Source organism: Bemisia tabaci, unplaced genomic scaffold, assembly GCF_918797505.1.
Source record: "Bemisia tabaci unplaced genomic scaffold, PGI_BMITA_v3".
In the NCBI taxonomy this organism is placed as follows: domain Eukaryota; kingdom Metazoa; phylum Arthropoda; class Insecta; order Hemiptera; family Aleyrodidae; genus Bemisia; species Bemisia tabaci.
This window is the reverse complement of record NW_027311760.1, coordinates 103213-120896: the sequence shown is the minus strand read 5'-3', so window position 1 is coordinate 120896 and position 17684 is coordinate 103213. Positions and strand designations below refer to the sequence as shown.

General features: G+C 39.3%; 1 protein-coding gene across 1 annotated transcript; it reads right to left on the bottom strand.

Moving 5' to 3' along the window:
• Positions 1-56: 56 nt before the first annotated feature.
• Positions 57-17284, bottom strand: LOC140225872 (esterase E4-like). Its single transcript, XM_072305861.1, has 10 exons — positions 16788-17284; positions 14915-15064; positions 13475-13610; positions 12312-12497; positions 10578-10774; positions 8410-8563; positions 7786-7979; positions 4026-4164; positions 2615-2752; positions 57-1336 (listed from the first exon to the last, which is right to left on the bottom strand). The coding sequence occupies exons 1-10, from the start codon at positions 16986-16988 to the stop codon at positions 1329-1331; spliced, it is 1503 nt and encodes a 500-aa protein (XP_072161962.1). The 5' UTR covers positions 16989-17284; the 3' UTR covers positions 57-1328.
• Between the last annotated feature and the right edge of the window lie 400 nt (positions 17285-17684).

Below are 17684 nucleotides of genomic sequence, written 5' to 3'. Positions count from 1 at the left end.
TTAGACAATCCAGTTAGGTAAAACATTGATGCACTACTACATTGCAGAAACTTATTAGAAGACAAAAACTCAACAGGTTTTCGAATCTCCCCCCCCCCTCCCCTTGCTGAAAACTTGCAACGTATCAAAGCTGTAGGTACATACCTACAGATCCATTGAAAGATCTTTCCAGTACCGAACCAAACTGCAGTTGAGAGAGAAAAAATGGAAGTGGGTTTTGGAATGATCTTCCGAAAACCACCTTTCATGAGTCTTCATCGGTTATTTTTTATCTGAGACTCCCCAGGGTTAAGCAGGATTTGAATTTATATAGATAAGACATCCCTTAATTATGCACCTTTTAGTGGAGGTCAAGCTGTATCTTGGGGGCATAAAAGACGAACGTCAAGGGTAGAAACAGAAAAAAATACAATCATAGCGTTTAAAAAGAAAAAAAAGAAAGAAAAAAAAAAAAAAAGGAAAAAGAAGAAGACCGAGTGCACGATTTTACAAATATAATTTCTTATAATCTTATACGCATAAAATTCAACTAAAGCTCCTGCCATAATTTAGTTTATTAAAAATATTCCTAAAGCCTCAGTCAATCTGTAATACTGACGATGAATCTCTGAACAAATTAATCCTTGATTGTTATTAATTAAGAAAAAGAATATCAAGCAGAATGCCGAGTGATATTTGCTGTCAATTATCTAAGGCAATCAAACAAAAGCAAAATTGCAGCAGTTATGAATTAGAAATTAGGATGTTGAGACATGGTAGGCTGTCTTCTTCTTCCTCGGCAATCGGTGCAATTAGTAAAAGTTGACGGCGGTTTGACAAACAGCGGTTTGTGGTGAAATTTGGTCCGGAATATCTGGGCCGATCTGTTCACTCCAGCCGGCAGACGTATCATTGATAAGAAGAGACTGACAGTTTACTGATTAGGAAAAGATAAGAGAATGAAAGGATCTCGACCAGATTGGGAGGGGAAGGGGTCGAAATATTGATGTGTTAATACATTGATATCCGCGCGCGCTCTCGATCCTCTCTCTCTCTCTCACTCACACTAATCTACGTTGCTCGCAGTTGATTTTGATTGGGATTTTAAATGATACAACTATTCGAACTCCGCGGCCACGCTAGGTAGTATTATTTCCCCGTGAAGGCGTTTTATGCGTCGACTCTGAACTTGAAGATTACAACATTTTATTCGTGAAGTGACCGCCAAAATTCCACTCTATCGGAGAGGAGATTGTCCTTTTGCGAGAGTTCGTCTGCTCCAATGTACAGGTACTTATATCCAGAGCTGTTTTTTTCTACCGGTTCCCACGTTGTCAAATTGTTCATCGTCAGGTTCCTGGGTGAATACATAATGGACATCAATGAAGAACGAATAGAAAATCATATCACCGGGACAGGGGGGTTATGAATTGGAAAAATTTAAAGAAGGGGAAATGAAGGAAAACTTTCCTTGTAGCAAAGGCTAGTGAAAAAGTCGTATTATTACTTCAAACTCGCGGGAAAAGATGCAGAACATTGATAGCTAGAGTCGGAAAATGGGTTTTTGACTTGACTCATTGAAATGTATAAAAAACCTGTAAAAAAACATGCTAGTTGGCAGTTTCAGATCTTTTTTCGATTTTTTCACGTAAGAAATCCGTGAAACTTGTGAATAATAACAGCGCTAGGAGAAAATTTACACAAATTTGGAAAACCCCTGATAAAAAAAAAATATATACGAACAGATTATTTTTTTACATTTCCGTTCCTTTTTACAATAGAATTAGTGAGTATGAAAACATACCAACCCGGAAAAATAAATTTGTTCAGGAGACAAAAAACTGCACAGTAGCTGTGAAAGTTAGGTACCATGAAGAGGTCTTTTGGTGCAAAGGACAAGTACTGAGGATATAAGACCTTCAAGTAAAGTGTGACAAAAGGGCAGTTCTCTCTTGTAGTAACTTCCTCACCGACTTGGCAGTGTTTTGTGTCTCCTGAGCATTTTTATTTCTCTGAATTGGCGTGTTCTCATTCTACTGGTTCAATTATAATTGGACCTCGTTTAGCAGAAAGGAACCAAGTTACATCAGCTGTTTCCAAATTTCATTGGGCGATAATTTTTTACACGAAACCGGTTCTGCGGATTTTTGTGCAAATCTCAGTGAATTTTCTGGATAGTGCGCAGCGAATTCCTCAAAATTTTCCAGGAATCCGTGCAGACGTTCTCTTGGAAAAAATTAAGATGGCAATCAGTGGCGTGGCGTGAATTGCGATATATCGATTGTTATGCCATTTAAACCTATGGAAAAAGATCGATTATCAGGGCGTTCGCAGCGAACACCTTAGTAATCGATTCTTTATTATAGCTTCAAATGGCGATATATCGATAATCGATCCTTCACGCCACGCCACTGATGGCAATAGCTGATGTGGTTTGCTTCCTCTCTGCTATCGACGCGGTTCAATTGGCCTTCAACAGTGAGACTCGGATTTTTTTATTACCTTATTCATGAAAGACTACATTAACATTTACTTGAAACATGATGCACTCGCAACTTCTTAAAAGTCGAATCATGTAAAAATCAATTAAATGCCGAGAGATTAGGCGAAAAAAGCTCAGTATATTTCCTCTTACCCATGCTTAGCGAAATGTGTCCACAAAGTGACCATTTTTTCGGAGACCTGCACATCCGTCTCAGACGAAGATCTTCCTGGAAGAATGTTGTCATTGGAAAGAGAGACAAAAGCTCATCCATGTGACTCGCGCCTCTTTCTGAACAGTGAACAATCGCACGATTATTACCATTGGCGGATCCAGCAAATTGGCAACATTGTCTTTTCTCCATTTAAACCCATGGAAATGTATCGATTCTTGGAAGGGCCAGGTGCTTCGACAAGGATAGATTATTTAGTATAGGTGTAAATGGAGGTAATCCGAGGTTGCTGAATTGCTGGATTCGCCTCTGATTATTACCTAGTTAGTACTTTTCTGGAGGTACTCCGGTTGAGCTTTAGAAAAACCGTTGCTCTTTTCATGATCATCATTTCAAGTGGACTCCATTTGGACCCCGTTAAGCACAAAGTAACCAAGACACATCAGCCATTACTGGATTTAATCGGCAAATTAAATTTTTTACATGAAAACGGTTGTGCGAATTTTTGTGCTTTCATCTAGTTTTTTGCACAGGTAGTGCAAAGCAAACGCGTTAAAATTCTTGAATGAATCTCGACAAATGTTCTCTCATAAAAAAAAATAAATTGTCCTTTCTGTCGAACGCGGTCCATTTTGCAATATGGCACCACGGTTTCTCTCTCATCCATGAAAGAATAATCTATTCTGCACAGGGAAACTAATGGTGCTGGCACTTCGCTGTTTCTATAATATGAGCCAGAAATATTATACTTCCTCTTTGCAAAATGCAGTAGGTACAGTTGTTTTTCAGCATTCACTATGGAAAAGAAAGACGCTTGGATGTAGAGTCCTGACTCTTGAAAACAATGACAAGAAAAAGTACTCTTGATTCACTCGGATTTTTGCTTGAATCAAAAGGAAATCCGCTTAATTGGCTTTGGTTCTCGATCTAACCAAAAATCTGATTGAATAATCGAGAGTATTTTTTCTTGTCGATGTTTTTAAGAGTCTGTACTCTAGATCCAAGCGACTTTTTTCCCAGTGATTAGATTATAGGCAAGGAAAAACGATGACATCTACAATAAAAAAAAAAAAAAAAAAACCCGGCTATGAGAGCCGCAATTACGGGCTATATAGACATAACGTCCGTTCCGGGCTCAAAGGCCGAAAATTCCGGCCGCTGGAGCCGTAGCTTCGGCCTCTGAACCCGGAGCAATCGAAGCTACGCCTTGCCCCTTTTCGGCGTTTGTGCCCGGAACGGACGGTATGTCTGTATAGCCCGTAATTGCGGCTCCCACGGCCGGAGTTTTTTTTTTCAGTGTAATTATGTGTTGAGATGGATGAACCTAATTTTTGAGGTGGCATAACACACAGAGAGTAAAATCAGGGCAAAATTTGTAAAAAACGTAGGTACCTTCGCTAAAACCACGCCCGATTATAGAAAAGAAAGTGGCATTAGATTGCTGGTAATCGTAATAATAGAGGTAAGTGTTTCCCCGGTATTTCGACACGGCGTGCGTCAAACCTTTCAAAAACCAGCCATCAGCGATCACCTGAGAACAAAAATCGAAGGGGTGGTAGTTAGAGGGACTTAATCGAAAAGCAACGTCTGAAAGTGCCTCCTCTTCACTCACGTCTTTAATCTTTACCAGGCTGTGCATAGCATGCGTATGTCTCAGGCAATTAGCAATCGCCGGCAATTTGCAAGCGGTATACAGGTTGTTTCAATATATCGCAATAATGCGCATCGGTAAAATGCAATTTTTAGGGGTTATGGTCTTCAGAAGTATGAGCGCGCCTTGAATACGCCTTCATTTTTTGTGATACTCTACGCATTGTCCCGATGTTCGTTTCGTTGCCTGTCCGATCTCGACCCTCTCATGTCACGGAGTTCACTGCACGCTCCTCTGAGTGTGTATATTCCTGTAATTATTTTTTAAGGATGGGAAAGTGTCAATTCACATTATAGGCAACACAATCAGCACTCTAATCTTGTTCTTTTATTTTAAAATTATATGATTTTCTATATTTAATTCACCACTGACTTGCAAATTGCCGCCGATTGCTAATTGCCTGCGACACATATTTCAAATTGAAAATTCTGGGGAAATTTGTATTTTTCGAGGATTATTCACTCAAAATTTAAAAGAGATGTTTGCAAGTGTTCAGAGACGGACTGGCCCGGGGAACAAGCCTGAGCTTGCCTAAGAAGGCACCTGCGAGGCCCCTTTTGACGAGTTTTAACATAAATGAAGGGCTCCTTTTGGCCCTTTGTACGAAATCCCCCAGTGTATCTTTGAGCCCGTTTCAATTTTTTGGCGCAATTTATCAAGTCTCATCTACAAAGTCTCAACATTTTAGAGATTTTGCAGGAATTCTTAGAATTTTAGAGGAATTTAGCAGAAATTAGCAGGAATTTTAGAGATTCTAGACTTGACCCTGTCTCTTGGTCGGCCCGTCCTGATCATTTTTGAAAGGCGTTTATCTCGCGTCTAGAACTCTTTCGCCATCTATTTGTTAACATTGGGCCAAACTGGGAGCGGAGGGGCTATCATGAAAGTCTAAAACTCACCAACCAATCAGAGAGCGGCACTCTTTTTCAGGAGTAAAAGGATTGAGATGGTAATAATGCTCTTCCGTATAGGTACTCAAAGAAAAAACTGCTTGTAGACGCGGGAAACTTGAAAAAGCGAGATATAAATTACGCAGATTCCTTCCAAGGCCGCAGTATCCCCCGGATATAAAGCCTTAAACAACATACAAAAAAAAAAAACAAAAAAAAACAAGCAGTGAACTCCAACACAATGTGTTGATAAGGCGCGTCATTAACTCGCACATATCAACCCCTTTAGTTTTCATTTACAGAGATTTCAAAAAAGGCAAGCAGCACAACAAGAGAATTCACGATCCAACACTGCAAGGTCAACGACGCACCTTGACGAGACCGTGTATTGTGAATCTAGAAAGCTATTCGAACAAATTTAAGTTTTTTGATCTGCCTCAAGCAAAATCTTATCAGATTCTTGAAGAAAAGTGCTACGGAAAAATTTAAGCGAAGAAAGGAAAAATTCTGTCGAACTCCTAGAAGATAAAGTCGATTTAAAGGTATTTTGGGGCTAAAATACCCAAATCACCGGTATTATAAATCCCGTTATATTATTGAAAAGAAATTGACTCGATATAAATGCAATTGTATTAAATATGTCTTGATTTTGTTATTTTAAACGTCTTTTCATGCAAAGAAGCTCAACCATGTCCATGCTTTATTCATTCATGAATTGAAAGTAAGCAATCCACATCCCGAAAATCTACCGATTTGCCGTAAAAAATCGCAGAAACTTGATATACCAGGTCGATGTACCCACTCTTTGAATTTACCAATCAATTTAGTGAGTGCACGTATGTGAAAGTCAAAATGCTATAGTCATTTTGGGTGCATTCATTTTTCATGAAACAATTGTAAGTAATTTCAATCCCGAAAAACCATAAATTTTCCGTATAAAATCGAAAAAATCAAAATATGTCGACTCCCTGACGTGAAAATTAAATTCTACGTGTGAAAATACTTATGTATCGATATGCTGAACAGAATGCCCGCCTCTCCTCGTAATTTACAAACCGTTCCTATACTCATCTCAAAATTTTTCTCAGAGCTTTGTGTTATTATCAGCTTCCATTTAAACCCCGGTTTGATGGCCGAATCGGCTGCCCAAAAAGCAAGCCATTTTTGAAGGGCTCTATGAGAAATTCGTGATATTATCAGCTCTCAGGAAATCACCCCATGGGTAAAATTGCTGGTATAAATTTTCGAGTGCTTAAAATAATCGTATTCAAGAAACTAAGGCATTAAACTATGGAGTCAATTTCGTTTTAATAATATAACGGGATTTACTTGTCTTCAGGTCAAAACTCATACAAGGAAGCCCCTTGCAAGAGGCTAATTTTTTGTAATTTCACTCAATTTTTTCTCCTTTTTATAATTGAATTGCTTGTCACATTCTGAGGTCAATCATATTAAATTGTAATTTATACATTTCTTTTTTCCCCCTTCATTTTATTTTTTGTTTGGAGAAGTTTTGTTGATTTCTTCGGATTTCGAATACTGTAACTTCTCTTCTATTTGGCCGATTTTTATGAATGAGACCTCTTTTAATTCGTGTTTTAACGGAGAGTAAGGAAAAAATTGCTAAAAACTCGCGAAACAATTTTTTTTGAAAATTGGACGAATCCTAGCGTGACGGTGAAATGGTTAATGAAGCGTAAGTAATTGGGCGAGGGGCTGAGGATCCCGGCCTCGCTTGGCGACCGTCATTAGCTATTGTTCGTCGAGACGCCGACGCAGTGATCAGGAGCGTGGGGAAGAGAGGGGTAAGTGGATTCCTGTATGAGCCACGTTTAGCTAATGGTCTAATGAGTCTCGAGGCTCATCACAGATTGCACTTACACAGATTGCACTATCAGAGCACGGGTACCAACTTTTGAAAAGTATAACCGAGGTTACAGATCTGTCAAAGCAACGTTTTGAACAAAACGGAGGAGTTAAATTCTCATTCCGAGAGTGCCGACCTGCTCAGCCATCCTCGAATCAATTCGCTTGATTCTGCTTATATATGCATATTTTAAATCAGCGCGTCGCATTCTTAGGCTTTTTTTAAAAAACCAAGTAACGTAGACTCTTGGTATTCACTGCACATAAACTAGAGAGCCCCAGAATGAGAAACAACTTTAAATCATAATTATTGATGGATAAATAAACTTTTTACACGCTTTGGAAAATCTCAGAAGTTCGCGGTAGTCACTTTTCGGTAAGGAACTAAGGGACTCGGTTATTGTATCGAGCAGGGTTCGAAACGATCGCAAAGGCGGTATACTACGTATACGCGCCAAAAACACGCAGATTGAAGCAAGGAGTGGATTTCAGATTTTTTTCATTTGCCCAATGTGATTTTTGTGCAACTTTACCCGTAAAGTGTATATTTATTTGACTGTATCTTTTGCATGCAACAGATGGTCCAGTCAATTTAGCTCTAAATACGGGTCATCTGGGAAAATCTATGTATATATTTCAGGATATAAATAAATATTACTACATGGTTCAATGACCCATTGTATTTTCATCTGTTTTCTTTTTTGCATAATATTCGTACCGTAAATGACTATACCAATTCACTCACCTCGTCCAATTTTAAAAGTTTTTGCTCGTCGGCAATCGATTCGTTTCCGAAGTAAAATGCTTTTATTTTATTTATAACTGAGGGGATAGCTTTCTTCGAAACATTGAAGCCATAAGAGAGCCATTTAGAGAGGAAAATGTCGAGTTGCTCTCCCATGTTGAGTCCATTCCTCCGCACATGCAATAGAAATTCCTCTATAGAATTTTCATGAAACAGAAAAAGTATTGTGCCAGGATATGAGCGCTTTTTGAAGTAACAAGTTATGAAACAGAACGTGAAATATTCCTATTGTATTATTGGTATATTGATGTAAACTCTGTCCCTCCATTTACTAAGAGGAATTTGCCGCCGACATCATCATCGCTTTTTTGAAACGAAATTGGACGAATTAAATGTATTAAATTAACCTAACTAGTTTCACTTACTTTATTTATATTTACTTATTAGCTGCACACCCATGCTCCTTACAAAATTAAAAAGTGTGGTGAATAGAGGATTTAGAAAATAAGTGTACACGATTAATTAGCTTACTTTTTCCCTCTAAATGTCATATATTTCACCCATTTATTCGCGATCGTAACATCTTTCAATTTTTTTCCTATCTCGAAGAAAATGACAACTTACTGTATGGGTAACTCAAGTGATCCGCAGAATTAATACCAGTCATCCAGGGGATCTCGGATTCAATCTCATCAGGGTCTCTCGTCAAAAATGCATTGTTAGCGCTCTCTTCTTCAATGATGGGTGCAAATTCCGTCAGTGGTAAATAATACTCATCCTGAAATATGCGTGTAAATAACAGAGGGTTAAATTCAATCAATTTAGTGGCCTTTCTGGCTACTACACGCTACAAAGCCCAATGCAAGGGCATGCACAGCACTAAGAAATGTAGATCACGATTCTGCCGTGCGAGGTAAAAAGCGTATGAGCAGAGGCCGACTGGCTCCTCGAAGCGGCCCGGGAAATCGCCGACAGACCGGCCCATCGCGGTGCCGCAGTGGAATCCCCCCCCAGGTTCGATTGCCAGGTAGATTGCCAGAGTTCATTTTTGTGTGAATGTGATACCAAGGATTGGACGGCGTTTGACAGAAAGGGATCAAGCCACATCAGCTTTTGCCAAAGGGCAATTTAATTTTTTACACGAGAACATTTGGATTGCATTTTGCAAAAAGGAACCACTAGCATTGCAATGATGCTAAGATTGTGAAACTTCATCTTTTGCAATAAAATTGCGGAAATCGTGAAAAACTATGAAATTTAGATGGTAATTTTTGTCTTAAATTTACAGTTTTTAGCGAGTAAAATAGAAACTATTAATGGATAATCGGGTTTTTCCTCCAAGACAAAAGAAGTTGCACAATCTTAGCAACATTGCAATGCTAGTGGTTCCTTTTTGCAAAATGCAATCCATTTGTGCGGATCCCTTTAAAAACTTTAAGGAATTTTTGTTAGTACGATACAAAAAATTTATTACTGAAATTTTCACGAAAATCCGCACAACCGTTTCCATGTAAAAAATTAAATTGCCCAATTAAATTTGGCCATAGCTGATGTGGCTTGGTTCCTTTCTGTTTAACGCGGTCCAGTTTATCTCCCTGGAAATTTTTCCTGGTTTGTGAAAAAGAAAATGTTCACTCTCTGTCCTTGGAAGTTACCAGCCAAGTTCGACGTTTTCCGGACTATAGAAGGTTACAGCATTCCAACTTGAACAATTTCCACTTGTAAATCATAACAAGACATAATATGGATTGCAAATTCTTAACAATCCTGTGATCCTAGGATTGCAAGCTCGCGGTGTGCACTGTCCGGAAATGATGTGTACCGGAATAGGTTCGACACCGAGAAAATACGGCTTTTCTACGACCTGAGCGCGCACCGTGATATACGCGCAATGCATGAAGCATCCTGCTGACTTGTAAGGCGCTACCAGGCGCCGCGCGGACCCGTGCTGTACGTGCAATGCATGAAGTATCCTGCGGTCTTATAAGGCGCTACTACGCGTTCTGCGCCAGCCTCGCGCCGGCCGCTCTGTGTTTGACGCGATCATTCAAACTTGCGGCGTCAGCAGTTTTCAACTTACGATTTTGAAGTTTTTGTACAGTTCGTTGGAATTATTGTCATTTCAAATGATTAAACCCAGCTAATTTTCCTCTCTTCATTTACATATTTTTAAAAATAATTCTTAATAGAAGCATGCAAGTTAAACGACTTTTACGCGTAGGATCCCTTATTGCTCAGCGATGTAATGGCGTGATCATTTGGACATTATTTTGCTATTCGGAACTAAAATTTCTGGCTCACCTGTAAAAACGCTTATATGCATAAGGAAATTATCGATATGCATACGTTGTTCCTAAACGAAGCTGGAAATTGTTGTTCCTAATTGCAAAATGAAATTAATTTGATCAATGAACCCTTTCAAAGCGTAGGGTATGTATTCAACAAAGCGGAGGATATGGATTCGATCGACATGAATCGATCGAACAGTAAAAACATGAAACGATCGATGTGATTCGATCGAAAAATTGTCGAAAAACGATAAATAAAAACTTGAACTGATCGACATTCATCTGACCGATCGACAATCGTGAATCGATCGACAAATATTGAACGCAACAGTGGCGAGGCGTGAGCGATCGTTTATCGATATTTCTCCCTTTGAAACTTGGTAAAGAATCGATTATGAAGGTGTTCAATGCAAACATCCTATCCATCGATACTTTTCAATGTGTTTAAATGGCAGATCAATCGATTTATCGCAAAGCTCGCCACGCCTTTGGAACGCAACTCACACGGAACTTTTGGAGCATCTCTACGATACTTCGAATGGGAACTTCCTGCAAACATTCGAGTAATTCTTTCGAGGGCTCAGGGGGACATCCGCACAGGACAGAGAAAGCTTTCGTCCTGTCTATCGCCAACTGTCGGGGTATCATGGCCCAAGGACAAGCCGCAGTCCCGCTCATGGAAATCCCGCGATGAAGGAGACCTGGAATTGGAGACGAGGGGTCGTCTTAAAGAATAGTTGTTGTTGATATGGCGTGCAATGGAGATGTTGCATGTGTGAGGAATTTGCGATTTGACTATTGATTCTGATGTAAAAGTTCGCGAGAAACACGATGGCCATTGGTTTTCTCTGAAATCAACTCCCAAGCTCAAAAAAAGCTCTCAAGTTGAGGCCAAAATGGAGGGGATATCCCACGCTATACTGAGAGTCCACCTCCGCATCAAGACAAACTCTCCATGCAAAGATAGGGAGCAAATACATTGACAGGGCTGCCACCTTATTTGGGGACTCTTAAACTGAAATCACGGCAACCCTGCCAATGTATTTGCTCTCTATCTTTGCATGGAGAGTTTTGATGTAGAGGTGGACTCTCAGGATAGCGTGGGATATCCCCTCCATTTTGGCCTCAACCTAGATCTTTTTTTGAGCTTGGGAGTTGATATCAGAGAAAACCAGTGGGACCATCGTGTTTCTCGCGAACTTTTACATAAGAATCAACAGTCCAATCGCAAATTCCTCACACATGCAACATCTCCATTGGAAACGAGTGGTAATCTTAAAAATTAGCTCTGCCGTGCCAAGGGGAAACGCCGCATGAACCTTCAGGCGTTGCCAAATTTCCTTTGCTAAAACACGACTTTCCTGGTAAACTTATGGATATTTTCCCTTCCATTTTTCAGAAAATTTTGTTCACAATTTTACCCAAAGTTCCTGAAAATTTCAGGGAAAAATATTCAGAAATGTCTTCAAAAATAAACATTTCAGTGAAGGAAATTTGGCAACTCTTGAATGTTCATAAGGCGTTTTCCCTTAGCACGGCAGAGTTGTTGATCAGGCGTGTAATTGATTTATCAATTGGACATATTTATGCTAAAAGGAACTATGTTGCACGTAAACCCTATGTACATAGTTCCTTTTAGCATAAGTACGTCCCATTGATTTTATTTGTTTGAATAAATGGGTCAGTTGCGCTGATCACGGAATTTTTTGATACTTGGCGCTTGTAGATCAGTCCAATCAGCAACTCTCTATGTTCAATATTAACCGCGCTTTGAGAAACCCGATTTCTGACGTCATCCACCAAGGTAGTGACACCCTTGGTTTTTTCACCGTGCTTTCTTTTGTCAGAAAGACACAGATTTTCACCAGTGATGCCACAATCACACGCGCTGAATGTGGGTTGAATGTGGAAGTCATCGGCCCGATGCCTGAATTTTGCGCGTGACGCGCAAAATTCAGCAACAATTCTCAGCAACCATCGGACCAATTTTGAATTTGTGTGAACTATTCGAGTAGATTTGATACACATCTGGATGAAAATAACTCGAATTTGCTAAATTTCAGCCGTTGGGCGATGACTGGTGACTTCCCTATTCAGCTGCTAAATCAGCGTGTGATTGCGGCGTGACTCAACATGAAACTCGGATGAAATCAAAGTGGGAGAAACCAAGGGTGCCTACTCTGTATATAAGAATGACGAGAATTTGAAGTCAGTATAACACAAATTGAATCATGAAACCTTTTGCTCGAGGAGAGAGGAGTAGGAGGTGAGTGCTTGCGCCTCCTGCACTGTTCCCGAAAACGGTGACTGAGTCCGGATCTCCTCCGAAATATGCTATGTTGTCGCGAACCCATTGTAGGGCCAGCACTTGGTCCTTGAGTCCAAGGTTCCCGGGAATGACCCCATCGCCGGTTGTTGCAAAACCTAGAGAATTATATATTCTGTTATGACCAGGAAAATCACATCGTGTAAAACTTTAAAACCAGGAGGAATTTTACAATCGGTAATCACAAAACGTCACTGAAAAAAATAATATGTTATTTTAGCACTTCGGATGTCAAAAATGTGTCTGGTGATCGTAAGACACTGCCTTTATACTGCCTTCGCAGTTAATTTTACATCCTATGAATGCAAAGTCAACTGCGTGGGCAGTCAAGGTAGTATCTTAGGATCACCAGACACATTTCTGACATCTAGGTGCTAAAACAGCATATCAATTTTTTCAGTGATATTATCATCATTATTTAAACAGTTTTATTGCAGGGTTTCCGTCAAGAGATGGAGAGTTTCCAGCTTCCGAAGGATCTCTACCGTGACAGATTCCTGTGGCGGGTAGGTGTCGCAGAGCGCTCCAGTGCGCAGTAAAAGCGACTTTTACATACTACACAAGGTGGAGATATGGTGCTGGGTCCACTTGCTCTTCCCCAAGAGAAATCACTTCCTCCCCCCTGAAAATAGTTTTTCGTACGAACGGCGTTCCATAGTCCACACCATTTCGTGGGGAAATCAAAGCCGAGAAATTCGAAAAATTACAATCCGAGTCCACCTTGTTACACACAGTTTCGGGCTTTTGTTAAGTGTTTTTTCTCGTTCTTACACAAGTTTCGGGCCATTTTGTAAGTGTTCTTTCTCGTTCATACGTGCACATATTGCATCTCATTGTTCCTTTTTTAAATTTTTTTTTTTACTTAATTTGTTTTAATTTATGGCAATTTCCTGGTCTCCGAAGTAAAAAGCCTAGTTGCTGAATGTCGTTACTATCGTAACTATCTATAACTAATACTTACATCATCAAATGTTGGAAATGGTTTTTATAGGTATGATGTTTGCATGAATGGTTTGCATAAATTGCATACATTACATAAAAAATATATAAAAAAAAACCTCTTGGGGTTACGCACCCAAAACTCCGAGTCTGTAGGTTATATCGACGAGCACAACATTTTCCAGAAACTCAGGTCCAGCCATCGTAAAGAAGAACCTATAGGATCCACCATGAATGTACAGCATAACAGGTAACCGGGTTCCCGGAGCGAGCTATACCGAAACAAAGGCCATATTAATTAAAAATACGATTAAAGAAGTAAACGATTTCAGAGCTTTGAAACCGTAAGTCGTGGCACAGTAAGGGCTCATAACTCTCAAACAAGCTAAAGAGGTTATCTAAAGTCACTTTTGAGGACCTTTCTATTAAACCGTGTAGACCGCCGCTAAGTTTGCGCGACTTTCTCCTTCCTTTGAAGCGCACTTCCGCCTTGCGAAGGAAGAACGCCGTATGAACCTTCGCGCGTTGCCAAGTTTATTTTGGTAAAATACGCATTTTCAGGAAAACTCGCGAAACTTTTCCGTCAAATTTTCCAGAGAATTTTCTTTGCAATGTGATCTAAAATATTAGAGAATTTCAAGTACGAGATATTCTATATTTATCTCAAAAATGAATATTTTAAGAGCGGAAATTCGGCAACTCTCGGATGCTCATACGTCGTTTTTCCTTAGCACGGCCAGTTATGAGCCTCGAGATATTGTCAAATTTCTCTCAACAATCTGCGAGTTTTCAAGGAAACTTTAGGAATATTTTCTGCTCTCAGAGAAAAATACTTATACCTCCCCTCAAAAATGAACTTTTTATCGGAAGAAATTTTGCAGGGTCCAAACGTCACTACAGATCTGGGCGTTTCCTTGGAAATTTAAAACCACCTAATACGACACACCTAAAAAAAGCCCGTGCGTCGTTTTTCCGGAGAAAGGTATGGACTTACGCTGTGCCTATGCATATCCCTCGAAAACAAAACTTATTAAATTGCAATTTGATTTCAATACTATTGTAATTTTTTAACCATCAAATTGCAATATTTTTACATCATTTAGTCGATTTATGTCGATTTTGAACAATCAACAAAATGAGTTCCACGTGTAAGAAAGATGTGATTTCATTGTGCATTGCGCAATGAAAAATAACAACTCAATTCAATGTTATTGCAATAAGTTTCAATAAATGGGGCCCCTTCAAAGAGGAGTTAGGCAACATACTCAACACTCAGTTGAATTGCAATATTTTCATTATTTAGGTAATAATTGCTTCTTATTGCGACCTAGGCAACTTGGGTAGCGTCACGGTTCATTAACCGTGTGCAACAGCTAGATTTCTTCACATAGGGTAAAACGAGTGTTCATTTGTTTCTCGTTAATTAAGTATGAATTTTCAGCAATTTTGATATGAATTTGGCAGAGTCTTCACTTAAAAACATGCTGCGATTTCCTTAAACAATCCCAAAATCGAAAATTCTGTACAGATATTGGGCTCCTTCTTGGAATGACAACATGAGGGGAGTAACACCTACTGAAGGGGAATACACGTTAAGCCTGAGACAATCCTCCTGGCCGACGATCTGGAGTTGGCCCAGCGCACTGGGGCGCTTGACCCAGGCACATGAAGGACACTTCCCCGTCGCATTGAGCGGCCCTTGCCATGGCTCCACTGGCTCTGCTCCCTATTTGAAAAAAAGAATACGTCAAAATCAGTTTCGTTGCAATGGAGAACTTGCATGCAAATTTTTTATTGCTTCGTCTAAAAGTGCTTAAAGAGCTACTTTCACAGTATTTTTTTAAATGTTTTTCTAATAAGGGAAATAGTATAAAAAATAGGTTTAAAACTGAGAAAATGCACCGCCTAGTGACGTCATCTGTTGGCATTTCCCATTTAAACACACGTATTTTAGCAGGTTAGATAATTTTGTCATATCTCCTCCAATAATTGTTCAATTCATGAACCAAGGGTATCCTCGTGTTCAGTTCACTCAGTAGTTTCCACTTAGACACGAAATTTAGCAAATTTCAGACACCTGCAAATTTTTCATCTCCTCAAATATCGTCGTTACCTCTCTAGGCGCCTTTCAAGCGCGGTGCAAGCCATTGGGGGGGGGGGGGGGTGTCTGAGGAGATTGCTTGATCTCGTCTTACAAGATCGTCTACGTCTCGTCTCGAGCCAAAGGGGATCAAGTCAAATCATACGTACGCCTCTCATCAAAAGAAAATAAATAAAAAAATAATATTTTTCAATGCAGAATAAAATTCTACTAATTTATTTAATTTTTAGGCTTTTCCGTTCTTTTCTGAAAAATAAAGCATACATGTCCGGCCAACCTAACGTGATTAAAAGGGGGATAAATGGCTGTCTTACTTCGAAAGAAAAACATTCCAAAAATCAGATTCACAGTTTCAAGGAATCCAGGCAAAAAATTGAAGGCATTATGACATTCCTCTCTCAACTTATATTCGTCTGTAACGATAAACAATGGGACGCGTTTGCTACGGCGCCTTGATACAACTATACAACCTCGACGGATGTCCGTATTGCGTTCAAAAAAGTGAAGGCGTTTTGACTCCCTGCTCAAGTGCTCATACTACCTGTAGTTGATTCGATCGACAGACGCGTTGGTCGGCGGCGACGGGGACTTGATGCAACTATTTAAACTTGATGGACGTCCGTATCGCACCGACTGAAGTGCGAAACCACGTATCTCCATTGCGGTGTTTCAAAATTTCCGTTCTTATTTCATCTCTTCCATGAGAAACAATCCAAATTTACGACTTTAAATTTTGAACCAAATCTTCTTCTGCTATCGAATACGAAAAATCATGGAGAATTTAAGTTTTATATTGAGCAGCTTCTCGAAAGAAAATTAAAATTTCTATGGAAGACTGCGATAGAAATTTTGCGTTTATAGGCGTATTAGTAAAAAACTGAGTTTTTGAAGAACAATTTTTGAAAGAAAAAAAATTTATTTAATTTTCCTTTTGAATAGTTTGAATTCAGCAGTATTCAATTACTTCGCTTTCCACCAGCCGATTTTATCGGGTGTTTTTGGTGGGGGGGGGGGGGGGGGGATAAAATAAATCTGTTTTAAACTCTTAAGCGTTCCACCGAAAAACTGAGTTTTCGAAGGACAACATTGAGGAAAAATGTATTTAATTTCCCATTATAGTCGTTCGAATTCACCATTATTCATTTACCTTGTAAACTTCGACAGCAGTGTCCGAGTTTAATGTTAGTGATTTTACTTTTTAGGGATAAAGAAAAAGTCCATTTTAATCCTCCAAACGCGGATCTTCAGACTTTGCTAGCTCGAATCGATAGGGCGACCAACATGCAACAATCTACAACTCGTGATACTATCAAAATATCTGGTGATTGTTCGGTTATCGCTCACCTACCTTGAATCTGAGCTTGCCAACAGGTGGTTTTGCGTAAGGAATGCCCGTAAAACTGTAAATAACTTTGCCGTGCCGACTTCGAAGGTGATCAGATCCAACAATTATCCCTTTGCTAGTCGTCACTTCAACCGGATTACAGTACGAGACGGAACATAGAAAGCTTAAAACTATTCCTCCAGTAGTGGAAAAGCTGAACAACATATTTACGCTCGTTGTTAAAGATTACCACTGCTTTAAAAAGTGAACTACCGAGATTGTAAAAAAAAAACTTCAAAAAAACTACTTTCTGTAAGCACTGTTCACATAAAATTTAGTAGATAACTACGCGACTCGCACTTCCCATCTGCTAGAATAGAAAGTTTCTCGCACGTGAACGTGGGTGCTACGAATGTTGTAACGAATATAAACAAGAAATATCTGTTCCAGTTTGAAGTAAGTAAGCTCACCTAACCTTGACCTGTCTGCGTTCTCATCAATTGCCCATCAATAAGAGGATACAGGACGCCGCATGGGTCTCAGACTAATTAAAAATAAAACGGAAAATAAAACTAGCTATGTATAAAGAAAACTTTCTTATCTCTGTGACATAAGAAGTGTACATGCTCTATAAGTCGAATTCAAGATATTTTTTACGTAATTATGACTCCAACACGGAAAAAATGAAATTGCTGATTTAACAATTTTGTAGTTAAAAAAAGTGTCCGACATGTTTTAATGTATATTTGGATTGCATTTTGCAAAAAGGAACCACTATGCATTGCAATGCTGCTAAGATTGTGCAACTTCTCTTGTCTTGGAGGAAAAACTCGATTATCCATTAATAGTTTCTATTTTACCCGCTAAAAACTGTAAATTTAAGACAAAAATTACCATCTAAATTTCAAATTTTTTCACGAT

Excerpts from the sequence above, each read along its gene's own strand:
- LOC140225872 (XM_072305861.1), bottom strand. The coding sequence starts at position 16,988 with ATGTTGTTCAGCTTTTCCACTACTGGAGGAATAGTTTTAAGCTTTCTA. Across the intron at positions 10,775-12,311 it reads CCTCTCTCCTCGAGCAAAAG|GTCTCCTTCATCGCGGGATT; the intron begins GTTTCATGATTC and ends CTCCAATTCCAG. Across the intron at positions 2,753-4,025 it reads CGGGCGTGGTTTTAGCGAAG|AAAGAGGCGCGAGTCACATG; the intron begins GTACCTACGTTT and ends TTCACTGTTCAG.